The sequence below is a fragment of the Rhinichthys klamathensis genome, unplaced genomic scaffold (genome assembly GCF_029890125.1).
Source record: "Rhinichthys klamathensis goyatoka isolate OS25496 unplaced genomic scaffold, OSU_Roscu_1.1 h1tg000059l_1, whole genome shotgun sequence".
Classification (NCBI taxonomy): domain Eukaryota; kingdom Metazoa; phylum Chordata; class Actinopteri; order Cypriniformes; family Leuciscidae; genus Rhinichthys; species Rhinichthys klamathensis.
The window spans coordinates 10498464-10520634 of NW_026606604.1; the positions used below are offsets into that span (position 1 = coordinate 10498464).

The 22171-nt window shown below is 36.9% G+C and overlaps 2 protein-coding genes across 4 annotated transcripts; both read left to right on the forward strand.

Annotated features, from left to right (window-relative positions):
- Positions 1–470: 470 nt before the first annotated feature.
- On the forward strand, positions 471–14949 carry LOC130084161 (uncharacterized). Of its 3 annotated transcripts, none has more exons than XM_056249381.1 (15): positions 471–600; positions 1597–1799; positions 2444–2513; positions 2601–3729; positions 5877–6011; positions 6364–6493; positions 6588–6716; positions 6796–6900; positions 6971–7152; positions 8501–8651; positions 11205–11918; positions 13865–13956; positions 14040–14154; positions 14230–14336; positions 14477–14949. In XM_056249381.1, exons 2-15 carry the CDS (start codon positions 1613–1615, stop codon positions 14678–14680), a joined length of 3450 nt encoding a protein of 1149 aa, XP_056105356.1. In that variant the 5' UTR covers positions 471–600; positions 1597–1612; the 3' UTR covers positions 14681–14949. The 3 variants fall into 3 exon arrangements, 2 of the variants coding, with proteins under 2 accessions (XP_056105356.1, XP_056105357.1); XM_056249382.1 differs by having other exon boundaries at positions 6989–7152; XR_008806900.1 differs by lacking the exon at positions 14477–14949 and having other exon boundaries at positions 14081–14154; positions 14230–14332.
- Positions 14950–15192: 243 nt separating this feature from the next.
- On the forward strand, positions 15193–20924 carry arf2b (ADP-ribosylation factor 2b). The gene is made up of 5 exons (XM_056249383.1): positions 15193–15307; positions 16160–16315; positions 16570–16680; positions 16821–16945; positions 19882–20924. The coding sequence occupies exons 2-5, from the start codon at positions 16168–16170 to the stop codon at positions 20041–20043; spliced, it is 546 nt and encodes a 181-aa protein (XP_056105358.1). The 5' UTR covers positions 15193–15307; positions 16160–16167; the 3' UTR covers positions 20044–20924.
- The last annotated feature ends 1247 nt before the right edge of the window (positions 20925–22171 follow it).

Genomic DNA, 22171 nt, shown 5'->3' on the forward strand with positions numbered 1-22171 from the left:
TTTCTTTTTCTTTCTTATTTTAAAATGTACCGAAGGGTCAAATCAATTTGCTTGCTGATTACCTGTGATACAATGAGGTTGATTTGTTTTTTTGAGATTGTTCTTTTTTTTTCTCAGTTATTTGTTGAAGTGGATTTGATTTTGGTTAATTATACCAGAAAAATAAAAACACTGAAATTAAATACTTTTAAAATAGATTGCACGTTGACTCATTTATGTCTCATCAGACTTGTTTTGATAAACTCTGTCTTGTTTCCATGGTGCATGTTGGCAGATCCATCTCAGCAATGTGATTGAATTTTTACCGGTATTGGAATAGGCATGTAAATGCCTTTAACCAATCAGAGAGGCTGACACCGTTATTCCAAATAGCTGTTGCTTGATGGACTCATGTTTCACAGCTTGCGTTCTGCGTGTGTTTGAGGTCGCACTAAGACCGGCTAAAACCATAGACAGTATAAGAAGGCTAAAACACTGTTACCATTCAGCTGAAGCCATACAAGAGCTGAAAACAATATTCATCATCGGCCAAGTGTGTTTGACGAAGGAAGAAACTTAAGTTTGCTGATTTCCAGAACCCTGTCCTGGCTGATTCTTCTGGTATGTTGACATTTTTTTTGTCACAGCTAGAGAACTTACACAACACTTGACCGGGACAACTTTAGTATACTGGTGTAAGCTGAATTTAAGCAAGTGAGTTTGTAAAAATAGATTACCGCTAAATCAAAATGCATGTGCAGGACCATTCAAAAGTTTGAAGTTGGTAAGATTTATTCCTGTAATGACTCATGCTCACCAAGGCTGCATTTAATTAAAAACAGATATATTGTGAACTATTACAATTCAAAATAACTGTTTTTATTGTAATATATTTTAAAATGTAATTTATTCCTGTGATGCAAAGCTGAATTTTCAGGATTATAACTCCAGTCTTCAGTGTCACTTCCTTCTAATATGCTGATTTACTGCTCAAAAAAAAAAAATCTGATTGTTGAAAACAGTTGTGCTGCTTCATATTTTTAATGCATTTTCTCAGGATTCTTTGATTAATAGAAAGTTTAAATTTACTAATCTTTTTAATGTGTTCTTGGTGAATAAATCTGAAAATAATCCTAACTCACCCCATACTGTCTCTTGTAATTTTTGTATAACTCCTGTCCTGGTTATGTGTGTTAATTATGGAGCTGATAGGTGTGAATGCTGTACGTAATGAAGGCATTCTGCGCATGTGTGATTCTGTTGAGGTGTCGAATGAACCAAATCACTGGGTGAAAGTTTGACTATGCAGCAAACACTAAGTGGAAGTAAAGAATTCAATGGAGATGGTAAAGAGACTGACATAAATTGCAAGAATGTTGGGATGTTGATAAATGATCCGGTGGGAGAAAGTGTGAAAGGGAGAGACTGGGACAGCTGAAGGGAAGCGAGAGACTTCAAACGTGCCAAAATGTCAATGCTATTAATACACCTCAGCAACTGCTCTCCAATGAACACTCGACCTGAGAGAGTGTTTGTATATCAGGAAGTGTGAAGAAAGTGATGGTAAAAACAGTTATCTTACTTATCTTACTTTATTTTTTTGCATTATTTTTTTAGTTGAGGCGACAGAGGAATGGCCATACCGAGCATGTCTCGCTCCATCAGGCTTACAGATGTTTCTACACTGCTTTATCTGGATGAAGGGACCTCGACGTCAGGCACGGAGTGTGGAGAGGAGTCTGATCTTCAGCCAAGAGCTTTAAAGGAGCCTCAGACAGTGCGTGTAGAAGACACTAGAATATCAAACATCATGCCGAAGGGTGAGAGAGGACAGTCACTTTAAAGGTTAATGGGTTCAAGAGCGGATGTCAACCATTTTTTAGACAGAACGGGATGTTATATTCTTATAAATAAACTTTCTTCCAAGAAGAACCATCTAGTAGTGTTGTAGTACTCGAGTACCGGTCATTTTATTAAAGGTCTTGTCTCGGTCTCGACCGTATTTGTAGGCCTACTCGTTGTCTCATTCTCAGAGGGTACATTTCCACAGACGACAACGTTTCCAAAGTGTTCTTGCAAATAAACAGTACAAATAATTTGTACTTGAAAACAAAAAACTTTGTTCATTTATGTACTATTTTAGTATTTAATAATATTTTGAATGAGCTTTTTATATATTTATTGTTCATTTTATTTGAAGTTTTATTAATTTACTCATGTACTTTTTAATTTTTTTAAATTCCCATTTTAGTTGTATTAATTTTAGTACTTAAATGAAATTTTATTTCGACAACTTACTGAAATAAGTTTGTTTTTCTTCTAATATTTTATTTTAGCTTAATTTCAGTTAATGTTAATTATTTAGTTTTTGTTTTTATGAGATGGTTCACTTTAGAGGTTAATTTGGATGGGAAGTTGTTGTTGTTCATCACATGTTTTAAGTGATGTTTACATGTATTTACAGGCGAGGAATATCAAACGTCTGGCTTTACAAGTACAGAAGACAACAATATCCAGTCGTGCATCAGCAACAGGTTTGCACAGTGTGACTTCCAATTAAATTACAGGTTTATGGTTCCATTTATTGATTTAACTGGGATGTTTTCTGTGGTCATTCAAAGGTCAGATGACTCCAGTGAGAGAGAGGAGAAAGTTACATCCCGCTGCTTCAGGAAACGTCACAGGAAACACAGAACGGAGATTGAAGACATGAAGAAAAGAAGGGAAACATGTAGAAAAGAGAGAATGAGAAGAAATGCTCCTGTCGATTTTGACCACAAGAGCTTCTCAACACCGGACCGTTTATCCCAAACCCGGCAGATCTCTCAAACTCCAGATTTCCATGTGTGGGAATGTCCTCAGGATGTAGGTGCTTCCCGTTTACGTCTTCACAGGCTGGAAGTTGACTCACCTTCTACCATTGAGTCTCGCAGCTCGATATCTAGCGGTGTGGAACCAAACTTTGACTCTGAGTTTATTTACGCTGAGAGCATCAAGGGATGCGACTCTTCTTGTTACACTACTCCAGTGGACTGTAATACTCCCAATACCCTTGTCAAAACTGATATATGCAATGAACAAGACCCTGTATCTGTCTTAAAATGCTTCGACAAAGAATCTGAAGGCTCGGATTGTGATTTGTACGTCTCGAGTAACGTGCCTGGTTGCAGTATAGAAGCTACAGCAGGTTCTGGATATTCCTGCTATACTTCCAGGTTGAAAGCTGATCGTTTTAGGTCTTTCATAGATGATTTTGACTTTAATTCGACTTGTATTTACACGGACTGGGACAGGAGAGCCGGCAGCACAGAAACCGCCCACCGTTGCAGTCTAATCGAGGCGGAGTGGGGTTCAGCTTCATCTAGATGGAGCTACAGCTCTGAGAGTTCATGCTACACCACAGACTGTAACACAGACATACAAACAAGCAGCTCAGATTCAGACAGCTGTGGTTTAGAGGGTCTTGGTGACATAAGATTCCCAGACGGATGCCCTGAAGTGTTTTTGCCAGGTTGTTTTGATGCCCTAGGTGCATTTAAAGACATCTGCATTGACACAGAGAGCAATTCAGAGTCTTCCATTTCAAGGTTTTGCTCTAAACTGGAAACAGGGGAACTGTGGGGCGTTGTGACTCAAACGGACCGTTGGCATTTCTCTGAATTTTTCGGTAAAATGGTTAAAGAAGTAACACAGGAGAAAGACACAGAGAAAGTGAATGTAAACGAGGGGTTTCTGTTCCACCCTAAGCAGGTGTGTGACTAAAGACATAAACACAGCTTGACAATACACATGATACAAATGTGAATATTTATACTGTATATGTAGGCTACAAAAAGTGGGCAAAATAATAAGGTATTTCCTGATATTAGATATTTAATTGTCCATTCTCATTTAGATATTTGCCATATAAAACTCACTTAAAGTTAATCTTTAATTGATGTTTTTTTTATTTAGACAAAGCAAAAAAAAATATTTCCAGATATTTTTAATATTTCAAACTATACAAGAAATATATTGTAGTGCTGTCAAATCAATTTATCGCAGTTAATCGCATCTAACATAAAGGTTTGTGTTCATATAATGTGTGTGTATATGTACACACACACACACACACACACATATATATAAACAAACTTATGCAATGAATTGATTTAAGTATATATATAAATATATATTATTTATATATAAAACATTTACAGACAAATTTACTTGTCTATATATATACAAACATTTTTTAGATGCGATTAATCGATTTGACAGCCCTAATATATTGCTAATATACATTTTAAAATATATTTACATAAATATATTGCATTTGTGTATTTTAGGACTGGAAATGTATTATCTTTCCCATTGTAGTACATTTTGTTAAAGTATTATATCCAATTATATATAGCCTATGTATACAGTATATTTCATATATATATATACACTCACCTAAAGGATTATTAGGAACACCTGTTCAATTTCTCATTAATGCAATTATCCAATCAACCAATCACATGACAGTTGCTTCAATGCATTTAGGGGTGTGGTCCTGGTCAAGACAATCTCCTGAACTCCAAACTGAATGTCAGAATGGGAAAGAAAGGTGATTTAAGCAATTTTGAGCGTGGCATGGTTGTTGGTGCCAGACGGGCCGGTCTGAGTATTTCACAATCTGCTCAGTTACTGGGATTTTCACGCACAACCATTTCTAGGGTTTACAAAGAATGGTGTGAAAAGGGAAAAACATCCAGTATGCGGCAGTCCTGTGGGCGGAAATGCCTTGTTGATGCTAGAGGTCAGAGGAGAATGGGCCAACTGATTCAAGCTGATAGAAGAGCAACTTTGACTGAAATAACCACTCGTTACAACCGAGGTATGCAGCAAAGCATTTGTGAAGCCACAACACGCACAACCTTGAGGCGGATGGGCTACAACAGCAGAAGACCCCACCGGGTACCACTCATCTCCACTACAAATAGGAAAAAGAGGCTACAATTTGCAAGAGCTCACCAAAATTGGACAGTTGAAGACTGGAAAAATGTTGCCTGGTCTGATGAGTCTCGATTTCTGTTGAGACCTTCAGATGGTAGAGTCAGAATTTGGCGTAAACCGAATGAGAACATGGATCCATCATGCCTTGTTACCACTGTGCAGGCTGGTGGTGGTGGTGTAATGGTGTGGGGTATGATTTCTTGGCACACTTTAGGCCCCTTAGTGCCAATTGGGCATCGTTTAAATGCCAAGGCCTACCTGAGCATTGTTTCTGACCATGTCCATCCCTTTATGGCCACCATGTACCCATCCTCTGATGGCTACTTCCAGCAGGATAATGCACCATGTCACAAAGCTCGAATCATTTCAAATTGGTTTCTTGAACATGACAATGAGTTCACTGTACTAAAGTGGCCCCCAGTGTCACCAGATCTCAACCCAATAGAGCATCTTTGGGATGTGGTTGAACGGGAGCTTCGTGCCCTGGATGTGCATCCCACAAATCTCCATCAACTGCAAGATGCTATCCTATCAATATGGGCCAACATTTCTAAAGAATGCTTTCAGCACCTTGTTAAATCAATGCCACGTAGAATTAAGGCAGTTCTGAAGGCGAAAGGGGGTAAAACACAGTATTAGTATGGTGTTCCTAATAATCCTTTAGGTGAGTGTATATATATATATATATATATATATATATAAAATAATTTTAATATCAGCCCTTTATCAGTCATAACGTGAATATTTTATTATCAGTTCCTCCCACATTCTATGACCAGCAATTTCAAAACAATACAATTCTGATCATTTTGGGCAATAAGATAAACTTTTTGTTCATACATTTCATTATTCATATTTTTCAGCAACAACTCATACAGTTATTTACAGCAGTTTTCATGATGCTCATTATTTCTTAGTTCCTCCAGGTGAAAAACTCAGAATATCGAGAGGGTCGTGAATACTCACTTCTCCGCCACATTCAAAACGGGTCTTATGGAGACGTCTTCAGCATCCGCGACAAACAAACAGGATTTACATGTGCCGCCAAGAGGGTAAATAATATCCATTCCTGCCTCATATATTAAAATACACTCTTAAGAACCTTTGGAGAACCTTAAATATCCATAGAACCTTTGTATTCCACAAAAGGTTCTTTAGAATTTTCCACTGTTCTTCAAACTAAGAAAAAATGGTTCTTTATAGAACTGTTCACTGGAAGGATCTTTGGGGAACCAAAGATGGTTTTTCTATGGCATTTCTGTCAACATCCCCTTTATTTTTAAGAGTTTAAGCCTAAATATCTCTGAATATTCTTGATTGCATGTTCTAAGTTGTTTTTTAATTGTATGAACCATTTCCTGTGATTATTTCCTTACTGATCCAATGCATTGCTCTCTTGTGAAGATTCCCCTTTGTAGTTTTAGGTGGGAGGAAGTAGAAACATGGAGCAGGATGGAGTCTCCTCGTGTCCTCCAGCTGTATGGAGCCGTTAGAGAAGGACCCAATGTGATTCTCTTCATGGACCTGAAAAGAGGTGAGCACTTTTACCAGTGGAAGCCTCTAAGAAGCAAGTCAAGTCATATTTGAGCCAATCAATTCTCTCTCTCTCTCTCTCTCTCTCTCTCTAGGTTCTTTAGCTCAGCTGCTGAGAGTGAGGGGTCGTCTCTCTGAAGATCTGGCTCTGTATTATCATGCTCAGGTTCTGCAGGCTCTCGAACACCTGCACAACAGACGTGTCGTACACCTTGATGTGAAAGGTTTGTGGCACGGTCATGGTTATGGATTTTCAGTAAAGGAATTCACTGATTGGTGCTCTGATATCATTCTTGTACGTAGTTGACAACGTGTTGCTGTCCGAGGATGGCAGACGGTGTTTTCTGTGTGATTTCGGGCTCTCTGAGACACTCAATCAGGGCGGATACAGCATTAAAACCTTCAGAGGTGACTACACACACACACACATACACACCGGCATGCATCCATGCCTACTGATAAAGAATAATAGATATAGTGTGTGTGGTGTGTGCAGGAAACATCCTGCGTGGCACGGAGTCTCATATGCCTCCAGAGGTGGCGCGGGGCGACCCTCGCTCTGCTAAAGCTGACGTCTGGAGCAGCTGCTGTATGTTACTGCACATGCTCAGTGGACATCAGCCCTGGACACGATTCTATCCGCATCCACTCTATCTGAAGGTGAAGAGAGCATGCAGTCTGTGTGTGTGTGTGTGTTGCCTCGAAAGCAAGTCACCTAATTAGACAATACCAGTCAAAAGTAACCCACCTCCTTATTCTTAATTATGACCATTTTCTACTTTTTAGAAAAATAGTAAAGTCACCAAAACAAAAAAATAACATATGTACTTATTATTTACATATCTACAGTGTAGTTACTTATCTACAGTATTAACATTATATTAACACATATAAATATGCATTATATATATATTACATTTATAAATATATATATATATATATTTGTACACAAATGCACAAACCTTATTTTTACACATTTAAGCATAAGATTTGGATGAAAATATGTGTAAGATTAAAAACAAACAAATATTTCAACTAAAATTCTGTTCAGATTTGTGTATATATTGTATGTATATATATTTTCAGACATTTTTATATTATATTTAAAACTAACATATTTTAAAATATGTTTACAAAAAAAATACTTTTGGCACGAAAACAAATTTCAATTTGAATTTCAATGATTACAACATATATTTAGCATTTATGTGCATAACATTTTGGCCAGAAATATATATTTAAAATGTCAATGTATTTAATAAAATAACTTATATCTGTTATTTATTGATTATTTATTGATTGTATTCATAACATGAAAATTTTATTATCATTGCATCCACAGTTTTAACCAAATTTCAAATTCACACATTTAAAGGGTTAGTTCACCCAAAAATTAAAATTCTGTCAGTAATTACTCGCCCTCGCTACGTCAGAACGTAGGCTCACTATTGGCCAGCATCACACTCATGACCAGCATCGGCCAATAGTTAGCCTACGTTCTGAGGTAGCGCTGCGCTGTTACACTATGTGAACTCACTCTTGAGGCCCACATAGAAGAAAACGAATAGTTGATTAAAGTGTTTTTTTTCCGCACAAAACTTATTCTCGTTGCTTGATGAACTTAGGGTTGAGCCACTGTAGTCACTTGGACTATTTTAACAATGTTTTTACTAACTTTCTGAGTCGGCAGGTTTCAATTACAATAGAAGCCTATGGAGGAGCGAGACAGCTTTCAGATTTAATAAAAAATATCTTAATTTGTGTTCCGAAGATGAACGAAAGTCTTACGGGGTGGCTGAGTAATTACTGACAGAATTTTCATTTTTGGGTGAACTTACCCTTTAAGCATAAGATTTAGATCGATATATGTTTAAGATTGTGATAAACATAAATTCAGTCAAAACTCAAATTGATTAGTGCAAATGAGTAATGTCTGTGTGTTTTCTTGACTTTTGGTGTTTTGACATGCTGTCTGTGTAACTATATTGAAATGTGCTATGATTATCAGATCGTCAGTGAGCCGCCTCCTTTATGTGAGATCCCACCTGACTGTGACCCCCTGACCTGTGATGTCATCAGAGGGGGACTGGCTAAGGAGCCGGGAGAGAGACACTCAGCATCCCAACTGCTGCACAAAACTGTTAAAGCACTCAGAACAGGTTCAAAATGTTTTGATCAAATATGTATAATATAAATATGTCATGTCAACCTATTAACGTGCACTACTGTTAAACTTTTTGGGGTTGGTAAGATTTTTAAAATGTTTATAAAATAAGTTTCTGATGCTGAATTTATTTGATCAGAAATACAGTAATAACAGTAATACTGTGAAATATCATTTCAATTTAAAATAACAGTTTTTTTATTTGAATATACCTTAAAGTCGGCATGAAACGGAAGTTGAGATTGTCATTTTTTCCTTGTTGTGACGTATATCCGAGTGAAACGGCTTCTGAAATTAGAAAAAAAAAATGTAGGGCGGGGCTTGATTTCACCCTTCGGGAATTGATTGGATCGTTGGAGGTTGGGCGTTGCAAACAAAATGGAGGCAGATTTGAATGCCAGTTTACATTCAGTTGTGGAGGATGTCTCTCCACGAGGACGAGCAGCTAAATTTTCAGGCAGGAATCAGCCCATATTTATACGAGCAGGTTCTCTGAGAGTCGGTGCACCGATAGCCACACCCTCATCGGCTCTGGCCGCACCCTTTCGCCATGGCATGTGACCGAAAGAGAAGAGAGGTCGTTTCGAGGGGGGAGGGAAGGGTAATGTTTTTGATTAAAGATTATAAGGGTACATGAATTTAAAAAAAATAATGAAGTGCACAGATAAATCATTTATAATAAACACTACAATATTACATATAAAAAGAAGATTTGTCAAATTTGATTTCATGCCGACTTTAAAGGTGCAGTGTGTGATTTTTAGCGGCATCTAGTGGTGAGCTTACAAATTGCAACCATCAAAAGTTACGGTGGCCGACCGCAAAGAGTAGCCAGTTAAAGCTGCAGTAGGGAGTTTTGAGAAAACGTTGACTTAGCCTGAAAATATGAACAAGCACAACTTACAGGTCCCACCCCCTTGCTCTCTGCTGCGCTACAGCCCTCCCTCCACAGCTCGTCCTCCACAGCGGAGCCTGTCGTGAACGCGCAGACTAGTAAACAGGGCCACCGATAACAGCGGATAAAAAGTTATATGGCACATTCACTAATAGGGACTAAACGTCAATAATATGCTTTACATTGACTATGGCCTGCCCATACTTTGACTACAAACTTGGTCCTCAAATCATTATGTATTTTCCAATAGCCTACATGTAACTTTATAACGTTGCACTCTTTCTATAAGTTATAAATAGCTAGTAAGATAACGGTAACTAACGTTTCAGCATGTAAGTAATTATTCTAGCGATATATAATGCTAGATAAGGTGTGCTAGTACATTATTTCAGCAACATGACAAGCCAGTGAATTAGCAGGTTTCAATTGTTGCTTAGCAGAGTGCTTGACATTTTATCTACATGTTATGCGACTAGAGTTTTGACACCGAGTCAATGGGCTCTGTGTAATTCTTTCTTTTTCGCTTGTTTATCGTCATCAGTCTTTTTCCTTTTACCTCTTTGTTTTATGAGCAGGTGTCACTCGAGAATTGGCAGTTTAGGTTGTTTCTCCGTCATAAGCACAGCTGCAGCACGCCGGCAATCTTGAGTTTGAACGACGGCTCGGGCTCCGGCGCTCGCGCTCGCGCTGTGCAAGAGAGGGGTGTGATCAGCGCGTACACGAGCGTGACTGACACTGCTAAGACATTCCTCTCGGCTCTGATTGGTTGTTTCTGACCGGGTGCTCCAGCGGAGCTTGATTTTTACACAGATTATCTGTCTCATATTCTACTGTCAGGACATAATGACAGTTTTAGCAAATACATGTTTTCAAAAGTTACCTACAGGAGCTTTAAGCAATGAGGTTTCTTTACAAAGCTAAATAAAAAAATGATGTTTACTTTATTATTCAGGAAAACGATATGTTATTGTGAATATTATTGTTACTTGTTCATCATCGTGTCAGTGTTTTATTCGCTCTAGCTTCTTTGCATGAAGAACAACAAAGTGACGAAACGTGTTTGTCCGTTTAGGGCCACTGTAGAAACATGTCGGCGCAAAATGGCGCATTTCAATGTAAGGGGACCCGCGGTGTATGTAGATAGAAATGGCTCATTCTAAGTTAATAAAAACATAACGGTTCATTAAGTAAGGTCTTTATACACCACTGAAAACATAGTTATGTATACTATATTGCATTTCAGTCTACAGATCCTCCTAAATATTACACAATGCACCTTTAAAATGTAATTTATTCCTGTGACCAAAGCTGAATTTTCAGCATCATTACTCTAGTCTTCAGTGTCACATGATCCTTCAGAAATCATTCTAATATGATGATTTGCTGCTCAAGAAACAGTTGTGCTGCTTAATATTTTTGTGTAAACTGTGATGCTTTTTTTCAGGATTCTTTGATAAATAGAAAGTTCAAAAGAACAGCATTTATTTGATATAGAAATCGTTTGTAACATTTATAAATGTTTTTAATGTCACTTTTGATCAATTTAATGGGTCCTTGCTAAATAAAAGTATTAATTTAAAAATATCACCATCTTACCAACACCAAACTTAGAGAACAGTAGTACATTAAGCCCTTTATTTTCTGCACATTTAGTATGTGGGATCTCTGGGCCTGGAGGAGCATCCGAACAACATTCAGCCCCTCCATTCGAAGAGTCTTCTGTCCCATCCATCCCGAAAACTCCTGAATCTACCATGACAACAAGGCCTCCTAGCTTCCCAGAAGACCTCTCCGCACCCACAATCCACTGGGTGAGCACATGGAGACAGACGGCACCAAACGAGGATGATTCTGACTCGGAGGAAAGCCAGTGGGATGAGGATGCAGAAATGAACAAGCTAACAAGAGACAAGACGAGCAGCTGGATGGACAGATACTGGGGGGAGGAGGAAAAGAATGAGGAACAAAACTATTCAGACGATGACAGAGAACTTGAGTCTGATGAAGAGATTTGTGATAAAGATGCATCACAGATCCACGAAAATCTGACAGAGAATCAAACAGATCCTGAAGAAAGCAAAACTGATCATTTCATGGAAAAGAGAGATGTAATTGGAGGATGTGGTGAATATGATAGAAGTCTTTTAGAGGAATCAGAGAGCTGGGATGGAGAGATCCGAAGCTTTGTGGATGATGAAGAGGTGGAGAGTGATTTGGAGAGTCTTCGAGAGCTGGGAAGCGATTGCGCACAAGAGTGGGAACCGTTTCTACAGCTCCAGACACTTTATCGCCCGAGAGAAGCTCAACAGCTTAGCGAAGACAGCTACTCTGAGTCTGAAGAAGAGTCGGTCATGCTGAGGAAGAGTGGTGAGTGCTGGTTGTGTGTGAGCTTGATTTGATTCATTGTTTCCAGTTTGTACATACTTTTATAGAGTCAATTCTGTACTATTATAAAACGTTTGTTTGAGTTGTTCGACAGTTCACACAAAAATGACATTTCTGTCATCATTTACTCACCCTCATGTTGATCCAAACCTGTATGAGTTTCTTATTTGGAACAAAAAAAGAGGTTTAAAGCTGCTTTTCTTTGCCGTACAATGAAAGTGAATATGAACAGGGGCTGTCAAGCTCCAAAAAGGATAAAAAGTAGTAGTGCAAATGACTTTTGCGCTATATTTTAAAGGCCCATTCACACCAAGGTCAAGAACTGTAATGATAAAGAAGATATAGTTTTAGAAATCTTTCTAAATTTAAAAGAATAGCAGAATACACGCTACACCTATAACGATAACGACATCGTTGGAATTACTCTACAGCTGATGAACGATAAAAACATTGACGACAACCAATCAGAATCCATCCTGCTTTCAAGTGCTTGAGCATTTAAAGCTGCAGCGCACTCTTAAGAATAAACAGAATGATATCGTCCGCTGGTGTGGACGCTAATATAGTTATCGTTATAGCTATCTTTTATAGTTAACGTTCTTGGTTTGAAAGTTGCAAAGAAACAAAAGTTACAGATCTTTATTTCGTATTGTGACGTACAACCGAGTTTATTGAAAAAGAGAAAAATTGTAGGACGGGTCTTGGTTCTTTGCATTAGTTGTTGATTAGATTTTAGTTGTCAATTGTGGAGGGGTGGGGTTTAAACAGACTAAATGATTGGAAAAGTCTGGCACACAGCACCAAAGTCTGTTGTTACACCAGAAGATCAAGTAATAACATTCTGAATGTCCAAAAAAAAAAAAAAAAAAATATGCATAGATGAATTGTTAACAATCAGATCAATAACAAGCATTTAGAAAATGGTGATTTTAAGTGTCCAAAAGCTGCTTGGTTTGAAAGTGACTTCTGAGTTCTATGCATTGCTATGCCATTGACAATGGACCTGTTTTTGCTAATGTGTCCACACCTGAACAGTAACCTTTACCCCTCAGATCCGAGGTCACTGATTGGTTGGGAAGGAATTTTGATCTGTGAACATATCCTAGTTGCATAAATAACATTAAATCATCTGAGTAACTCGAGGACCATTATTGTGCCATATCGGATAGATAAGTTCATGGATCAACATCCTTGATCAACATAGACTCTTAAATATAAAAGTTCTTTATTGGCATCTATGGTTCCATAAAGAACCTTTAACTTTCATGGAAATTTTTAATTGAACAAAAGGTTATTTATAGAGGAAAAGGTTCTTTAGATTATTAAAATGTATAAAGAAAAGAATGGTTCTTTAAAGAACTGTTCACTGAAAGGTTCTTTTAAGCAACTGAAAATTATTCTTTTATGGCATCACTGTAAAAAAACCTTTTGGAAACTTTATTCTTACTGTTCAACATTTCCATCTAAACTGTAAAAATACTCTATTACAGTAAGTTGTAAATAAAACGAATATTATTGGAGTTTGTTTTACAATTGTTTTCATTTTTCTACTTCAAAATTTCCAGGTCACGCAATATGTTTCTTGCCGTTTCTTTCTTGTTATTATTTTTAAATTTATTAGTAATTTCTGAGTGAAAATTGATAGTTTTTTTCAGTATACTGTATAGTATTGGTATATAACCCCAACAATATAGTATAACAATATAGTATATAACCCCAGAGTAGGTTTGGGCTTAGTTCCTTGAATAGGTTCTTCATTTTCATCTGATTCCCAAGATTTTGCTTGTGTTTTACATACACCTTTGGAGCGTATCTGTGCCTCAAACACAGTGCATCAAACAACATATGTAGCGCAAATGTCCTGATTCAAAGTGAATCTTAAGCACTTTCTATGCAATGTTTGATGAGTTCTCTTTTATTCTCCACAGAACAAAAAAGCCCAAGTTCACCTGATTCTCATGGACTGCAACCTCTCACCTGCACCAGCCGCTGTGACTCTGAGCAAGATCTTAGTGAGGAGGTAAACATTGCAGACGTAATAATGTGTTTCATGAAGGTTATTGTGCCAGAGCATCAAATGAACCCCATGTTCTTGCTTTAAAGGACTCTGATGATTGTAGCTCAGGGGTTTTCTCCTCCTGCAGCACTGCAGATGATCAAAGCTTCAATGTTGATTGGTCTGTGTCGACTGATCAGACGCCTTCTTGCTACTTTGAAGGTAAGATTCATCAGTATAGTGCATTTTTAGGTGCTTATGTGTGTCATGTTAGTGTGTATTGGTGTGCGTGTGCAGGTCTTGGCGTGGATATATGGGTGGAAGACGTAAGTGGAGAAAGTTTAAAGATCAGAGAGAGGCCACAAGTGAAAATCGGACACATTGCTGTGGGAATCAGTGAACAGGTGAGATTTTTGTGAAATGTATGTATTTAAGATTCCATCACAAGTTGTCTTTTGTAGTATTTATCATGTTTTTATGAGCAATTTATTTTTTAGTAATTATAGAATCTGAGCATTGATCTGCATTTATGTCTGTGTCACAGATATCTTTGAGGACCTTCAGTTTGGCCACCCTGGATGGGCGGCTGGTGTCTCAGGACACAGAAGTGTGTGTATCGGGCATGTGGCTGCAGTGTGTCCCTGCTCCTGATGGCAGTCCCAGCTGGGATTGGAGGGTCAGAGATGGAAAACTAGAGATGCAAGAATATGATGAACATTCAGACACCTGTTCAACATTGCCACTCTAGCAAAAGTGACCACTACAAACAAACAGAACTGGAGTTGTTTACATCTCATTCTTTTCATTTGTAGCATTATGATGCCGACTTTATTTGTCACTCATGCATTTGTGTATTAACTTGTGTTGGATTGAATCCAATCCTAGTGTGTCAAATGATACAATTATTTTGGCGCAACTGTACAGGTACAATGTAAATTTGTTGTATTTATAGTTGTTGTTATGAAGAAAACACGGTTTGACTCTGTTATAGACAATATTAAAATATACACAAACACACCGTTTAAGAAAATACTCAATACTTTTACATAAAATACATATATTTTGTGCATGAAAACAAACGCTATTGCAGTGCTATGCAATGTTAACTAAGGCGTGTACTCTCTCACTACAACAATAGATCGGAAGTTCTTACTTCCTCATTTCCCAAATCCAACCGGATCTGTCGGTCTTTCTGATTGGAGCTCACTTCTAGAAGGCGGGATTCTGCATTGTTCTCCTTACTTGATTGGGCCGTTATATGTGGTGGGCGGGACCTGTCTAGCCGGTGCGTTGAGTTGCAACATACGCCATTTTGCATTGACAGCGGTTCGCTACAGCAGTGGAGACATAAAGCTCGAGAAGCCCCGGTTTAGAGGTGATTTTATTTCGCTGTCTTCATGATAATCATGTTCATTTATTGACGATTACGTTAAGCTTATTAGTCATATATTAATCCGTTTTCAAATGATTAAATTCGTCATTGAAGTACCAGCTGGTTGCTCTTATCTTGTATGTAGCTAGTCGGCTAATCTGCTAAAGATGATTGGTCCATAAAATCAGTTTGAGAAAAACACGCCTCAAATTTTATGTATTATAACTTAATTTTTACTGTCTGTAAAATCATCTTTAAATTGTTCGTGGTAAGTGTAGACGAAGCTAGCTATACTGCTATTATAACAGGGGTTGTCGCAATTAGAATATATTTGAAATATTATTATTAAATTAATCTTAGTTTTAAACCTTAAGTAATTGAATAAACCTTTGGATTAAATATGTACGCCTTGACAGTCTGTCACAATCTGTGTTTGTCCATTTTAGTAGACATTTATTCACAAAATGTGCTTTATATTTTATAATAAACAGCCTTTTAAATGACAGGCACATTTGTAAGTGTTATTGGAAATAATTCGCATCGCTTTGAAGCCTAGAGACTGTCTATCCCAGTTTCCAAGATAGATGATGTTTGTCCTTGTATACTTTGATTCATTAAAAAATAAAAATCTGTCGTATATTATCAGACAAGATTTTTTTCCTGTGAACTTTTATGAAAATGTATGACTGTTTGTTTGTATGTCATAAGACCTTGCATGAACATTATTACAGGGTATTGCTTTAAATAGGGCTTTTGAATTAAAGTCAAAGTACTGAAATGCATATAGTTCATGTATCTTGTGTGCTGTATAACCTCTTTTTTAAATAAAAAAATGTTTATCTCTTAATTTTGCAGTGTAAACTATGGGGAATGTCTTTTCAAACCTGTTTAAGGGTTTATTCGGGAAGAAGGAGATGAGAATTCTCATGGTTGGTCTTGATGCCGCCGGTAAAACCACCATCCTGTACAAACTCAAGCTGGGAGAAATAGTTACCACCATTCCCACTATCGGTACGGCTGAAGACGTCATCTGTTTTTACATCTGTTATTTGTTTTTGGCAGTGTTTGACGTCCTGATTTCTCACATTTTTCTCACAGTTTGACCTTGACTTGTGCATCATGTTGCACAAAACTCTCTCAACTCTCAACGTTGCTACTTTCACTCACATTATCTGCTGTGTTTTCCTGAATGTGTGTTGAATTTGTGTCTGTAATGCCCAAGCTTTATAGTTATTTTTTATTTTTTTTCATCTTTTCTCCTGCAGGTTTTAATGTAGAAACGGTAGAGTATAAGAATATCAGTTTCACGGTTTGGGATGTTGGTGGCCAAGATAAAATCAGGCCACTTTGGAGGCACTACTTCCAGAACACTCAAGGTATGAGAGCTAAACACAATCAAAATGAGTGTATTTTGCTGTAAAAATGGACCGGCACAAATTTGCCTGAGAATTTAAAATGTTATAATATCATGTTTCAACAATTATTGTAATGATTTTCCTGATATTCCTGTTGGCAGGTCTGATCTTCGTAGTTGATAGTAATGACAGGGAACGAGTTAATGAAGCCAGGGAAGAGTTGACAAGAATGTTAGCTGAAGACGAGTTGCGTGATGCCGTTCTTCTCGTTTTTGCAAACAAACAGGTGAGCATCACTTATCTGCAGTATTGCCCATCTCTCCAGGACTCTTTGAAACAATATTACATGCAAATAATAAAAGCAACTAACCATATTGTCATGCATAGTCATGATGCTGAGATGCATTGACTTGTCTGCTTTAAAAGAGTGAAGAAAATGCTACCCTTTTTGTTGTTGGCATCAAAAGCATTATGTGCAATCAAACGCTACAGAATTTTGGCACAAATTCAACTGGTCAAATTCAGAAGCTTGTCCATTTGGACAGATGCCAACATGGGCAGGTTGCATGATATGATATTGTCATCTTAAAAAATGACATGTAGTAAATACAATCCTAACTACGTTAAAAACAGGTTAACCCTCAGAGACACAGCGTACATTTGTATAACGCAATTAAATAAATATAGTAGCAAATTAAACAATATCTAACTTAAATTAAAGAAAAAAAATAAAACACATCAATGTAGCTGATACAATTCTTAACACTTTTTGAACAAATGTATCGTTTTCGTTTTGCAAACTAAGTATTTGACATCTAATCGTTTTTTATTTCTATACGTCTAGTAGGGATGCACGATATAGGATTTTGGCCGATATTCGATATGCCGATATTTTCAGACTAATTTTGCCCGATACCGATATATTTGTGTTTTTTTTAAGTGCAAAAAAAGCTTATTAAAGCTTCTATTAAAGTTCTCAGTCAAGAGCAGTGAGTGATTTCATCTTTGTGTTTTGTTGTTTTATTAACATTAACGAGATAGTTCTCCCCAAAATTAAAATTGTCATCATTTACTCTCAAGTTTCTTTCTTCTGTTGAAATTATAAAAGTTATTTGGAAGAATGTGGCTAACCAAACAGTTGCTGTACTTCAGTGACTTCCATAGTATATTTAAGCACAAGAAAGAAATGAATACAGGTTTGGAACAACATTAGAGTGAGTAAATAATGACAGAATTTTTTATTTCTGGGTGCAGTATCTCTTTAAGTACAAGCGGCAGCATATTATACTGTCTCTTTAAGAACTGCACGCGACGCGTCTAATATACACGCATTTGACAAGCAGATTTTCTCTGTTTGCTTTCACTTTAGACATAACCAACTTTGTTTATGTAAACCGTGTGTGTATTTGACAGTATCAGCGCAATAAGACTCGAAAGATTAGTCCAGTATGCAGGCGCTGTGACAGGCTTTAGTTCCTGTGAGCGTCGGGTGTAACGCGCTCAGAAAAGCGCATGTTAGAACAGCGCATCAGCACGTGAATGACATGTTTACCTAGCAAGACTTTGACGCACATGCAAATAATGAACTTTTGTGAATTGCGGTGTCCCGTGACCGTGAGTGTAACTCTACCTCTGCGTTTACATGTGATGTGATGTGAATGTACGTCGCGTTGTACAGTATGTTGAGATGAAGGCGCCAGAATTGAACTGATAGAATGCACGATACTATGATTTTTCTTTAAAAGCAGATCGTGGAGACATTTTAATCGTCCACGATCAAAAACCGTGAGACGCACACCCCTAGTTGGAAGTTTAAGTTGCTGGCGCTCATGCTTCGTTCGCGTCACGTGCGCATAGGAAACACGCCACCCTATCGGCAAGGCTCATCGGCAGAAATATTCATATCGGCCGATGCCGATGATGGTCATTTTCAGCTTTTATCGGCCGATACCGATGTTGTTCCGATATCATCGTGCATCCCTAACGTCTAGTGATCTAGTTTCATATATATATATATGAGAATTTTGAACATACATACATTTTAGACCATTTTTGGGCAGTGCAATAGGGGTGAAACTCTTTTCTATAGTTTTCAGTGAATGATAAAAAAAAATTTATTCAAATGTTGTCAGGTGTTTTCTGTGCTTTTTCATCATCATTAGTGTCTCATTGACATCTTATTTAAATGAAATCAATATTATTACATTATATTTAGAATATGCTTTGATTTGAATATATATATTTTTACATCACAAAAGTGATGTCCGGAGGGGATAATTGTTTTTAAATGACTCTACAATTTTTATTAAACAATCAAAATACGAGGAAAATATTTTCTATTTTTTTTATATATATTTTAGTAACACTTTACAAAAGGTTCCGTTTAGTTAATGCGTTAACCAACAATGAGCCATATTTTGTTCCAGTACTTCTTAATCTTTAACATAAATAAAAATACAACTGTTCATTGTTAGTTCATTAGCTAATTTTAACAGATACAACTTTTGATTTTAATTATGTTTTATGAAATGTTGAGATTAACTGAGATTAATAAATGCTTTAGAAATATTTTTCATTGTTAGTTGATGTTAACTAATGTTAACAAATGAAACCTTATTATAAAGTGTTACTGATATTTATATATGAGGGAAGAACAAAACACTAAACTTGGTTAAGGTATTTATCTGACAAAATTATTTGTGAATAGTCAAAATACTGCTACAGGTTTTATTTTACTATATTATTCTTTTTTACAAAAAATTGTTATTATCATATGCATAGAAAAACAAAAAGCTCACAGGAAAAAGCATACCTACATTGACAACATAATCAGTTATTAATATTTTGTTGGTTCTCTCTTGGTTTTGCACGTTCATAATTTCTTTGTACGATAGTCCGGGCAAAAATTATTTTGGCACAATTTTGGCATGTTTCATTGTGTTATCACAAATAAAACAATTGACTCCAAGCACAACTACACAATATGCGTACAAAATCTTTGACACATTTTTTATAATATTTAAATAAAGGGTGAAGATGTACATTTTCCTAGGCTGGACATCACCTTTGGCTTTTACTGTATTATTTTCAAATACATTTGTGCGCTGAATTGTGGATACTTGGTGTTTACAAAGCCATTTCATGTTGATTTGACATGATTGATGCGTCTGTTGTGTGGTGGGCTTTGAATCTCTGATTGGATTTGTCTCCTCTCCGTCACAGGACCTTCCCAATGCCATGAACGCAGCTGAGATTACAGATAAACTGGGCCTTCACGCCCTCCGTCATCGTAACTGGTACATCCAGGCCACCTGCGCCACCAGTGGAGACGGGCTCTACGAGGGGCTGGACTGGCTCTCCAATCAGTTGAAAAATCAGAAATGAGCTAGTCTACAGCCTCCAAATCTGTGTGTGTGTGTTTGTTGTTGTGTGAATGGGTAGGTGTGTGTATGAGAGAGTGAGACACACACAGCTACAGTACTGACCCAGACTTTGACTGAACTCAGTATCCCATGTCCTCCCTCTCATTCATTTAGGTTTGGGCATTGCTGATTCAGACTGTGTTTGTGTGTGTGTGTGTGTGTGTGCATAGTGAAGCGTCCATCTTTAGTATGCACGTTAGCAAGAATGTATCGTTTCATGTGTGTATGAAGGCTTTTCTGTCTGTTTGCTTGGTTTGGGAATGACCCCTGGCGTGCCTTTTATACACACACATCTCCTCTTCTCGTTTCACCTCACAAACTGTAATACGACTCTTGTTGTTTTTGCTCCATACTGCACCACGCGTGGTTTTCACATGGCGAAGAAAGAACCAAGGTTGTCGGTAATGAACCGTTCACTGCGATAACCAGATAACCTCTCCTCCGCCAGTATTACAGGCCTGCTGATATACAACATGTACACTTTAGACATAGAGCTTTTAATTGAGATTAAAAACCTGCCCTGTATCTTTAGGAAAAAATGCATTGTAACCTGTATCAGGTGAGGATCGATTCGCTCAGATTCCCCCACCACCATCCTTGATCGTTCTTTTTGAGTCATTTGAAAATCAGGCTTGTTTTATTTTCGGCTCTTCAGGTCCACGTTTTAATTTGTGAATGTGTCCGAATGTGGGTAGTGGAGTTGTGGGCAGATCTCTGGTTTCCTACTGTACACTACCTGTTTCCAGCCGCCACTCAAACCCCGAGCACAATCACAGACTGCTGAACATTCCCCCTACCACCAAATTGTTGGATTTGATTTGAATTAAAAAACATCATATATTATATGCTTTGTTATGTTTATTACGTGACTCTTGTGTGGTGTAAAGACGTCAGGTTTCAGACTAAATTCTAGTATCCAGTGTCTAGAGTTGATCAAATTAAATTGTTGCTAGAATTGTTTTGTAGGTCAGAGGTTTCTTCTAAATCTAGGGTCTACAATAATGGTGTCCACCAATTTGTTTAATCTTTTAGAAGCTAACTACAGACAAAGATAGTGTTTTTTAATCAAAAGTAACAGTAAAGAAATTATTTATAATTTTACAAAGTTTGGAGTCTGTAAGATTTATGTTTTTGAAAGAAGTTTCTTATGCCCACCACGACTGTTTATTTGATCAGAAAAACAGTAATATTGTGAAATATTACAATTTCAAAAACTGTTTTCTATTTGAAAATATTTTAACGTAATTTATTCCTGTGATCAAAGCTGAATTTTCAGCCTCATTACTCCAGTCTTCAGTGTCACATGATCCTTCAGAAATCATTCTAATATGATTATTTAATTTCTTCTTATTAATGTTAAAAAATAGTTATTGAAAATTGTACCATGGTTTTAACAAAAATACTTAATAGCAATTAATAAAGTTGTGCTTGGCATTGGCCACAACCATCTAAATGGCTAGACAGAATTCGAGAGCTTCTTATATTGTTTAAATGAGATCCCATATTAAATTAATAGTAACAATAGCTGTAGTAACTATGGTAATTTGCTGGAAAATATGGTTACCATGGTACATTTTTCTAAGGATTTTTTTTAATAACAGATAGATAGATTTGTTGTCATTTTATTTTGTAAACTGAATTATTTTTAAGACATGATATATTTTAAAAAGAGCTCATGATATACAGCTGCCCATGAGAAAGGTAAGAATTTATTTATGATAAAACGGGTTTTGAACAGTATTATAATTTTGAAATTTATATTACATTTTCTTCATGACAGGTAAAAAATAATTTCGTAAACTAATCTATCCAGGTATAGAAATATTTTGTTAACTACAAATATTAATGCTCACTACAATTACATATTGTGCATTTAAAATATTTTCCTGGCTGGTTTGGAATGGAAATGTAATGAGTAACTTTTTCATCATATTTTCATTTTTTAATTTGAAATGATTGCTCAATGATTAACCTCCCCTATGACATGGCACTTAATGTGGGCCAAGGTGTGTCACTGAACACGTTTATGGATTTATGTTAGAGATGTTTTCTTCTAATTTCAGTAGACGACATACATCATTAAATAGAAT

Excerpts from the sequence above, each read along its gene's own strand:
- LOC130084161 (XM_056249381.1), top strand. The coding sequence starts at position 1,613 with ATGGCCATACCGAGCATGTCTCGCTCCATCAGGCTTACAGATGTTTCT. Across the intron at positions 6,901-6,970 it reads CAGCATTAAAACCTTCAGAG|TGTGTGTGGTGTGTGCAGGA; the intron begins GTGACTACACAC and ends TAATAGATATAG. Across the intron at positions 13,957-14,039 it reads AGCAAGATCTTAGTGAGGAG|GACTCTGATGATTGTAGCTC; the intron begins GTAAACATTGCA and ends CTTGCTTTAAAG.
- arf2b (XM_056249383.1), top strand. The coding sequence starts at position 16,168 with ATGGGGAATGTCTTTTCAAACCTGTTTAAGGGTTTATTCGGGAAGAAG. Across the intron at positions 16,316-16,569 it reads TACCACCATTCCCACTATCG|GTTTTAATGTAGAAACGGTA; the intron begins GTACGGCTGAAG and ends TTTCTCCTGCAG. Across the intron at positions 16,681-16,820 it reads CTACTTCCAGAACACTCAAG|GTCTGATCTTCGTAGTTGAT; the intron begins GTATGAGAGCTA and ends TCCTGTTGGCAG.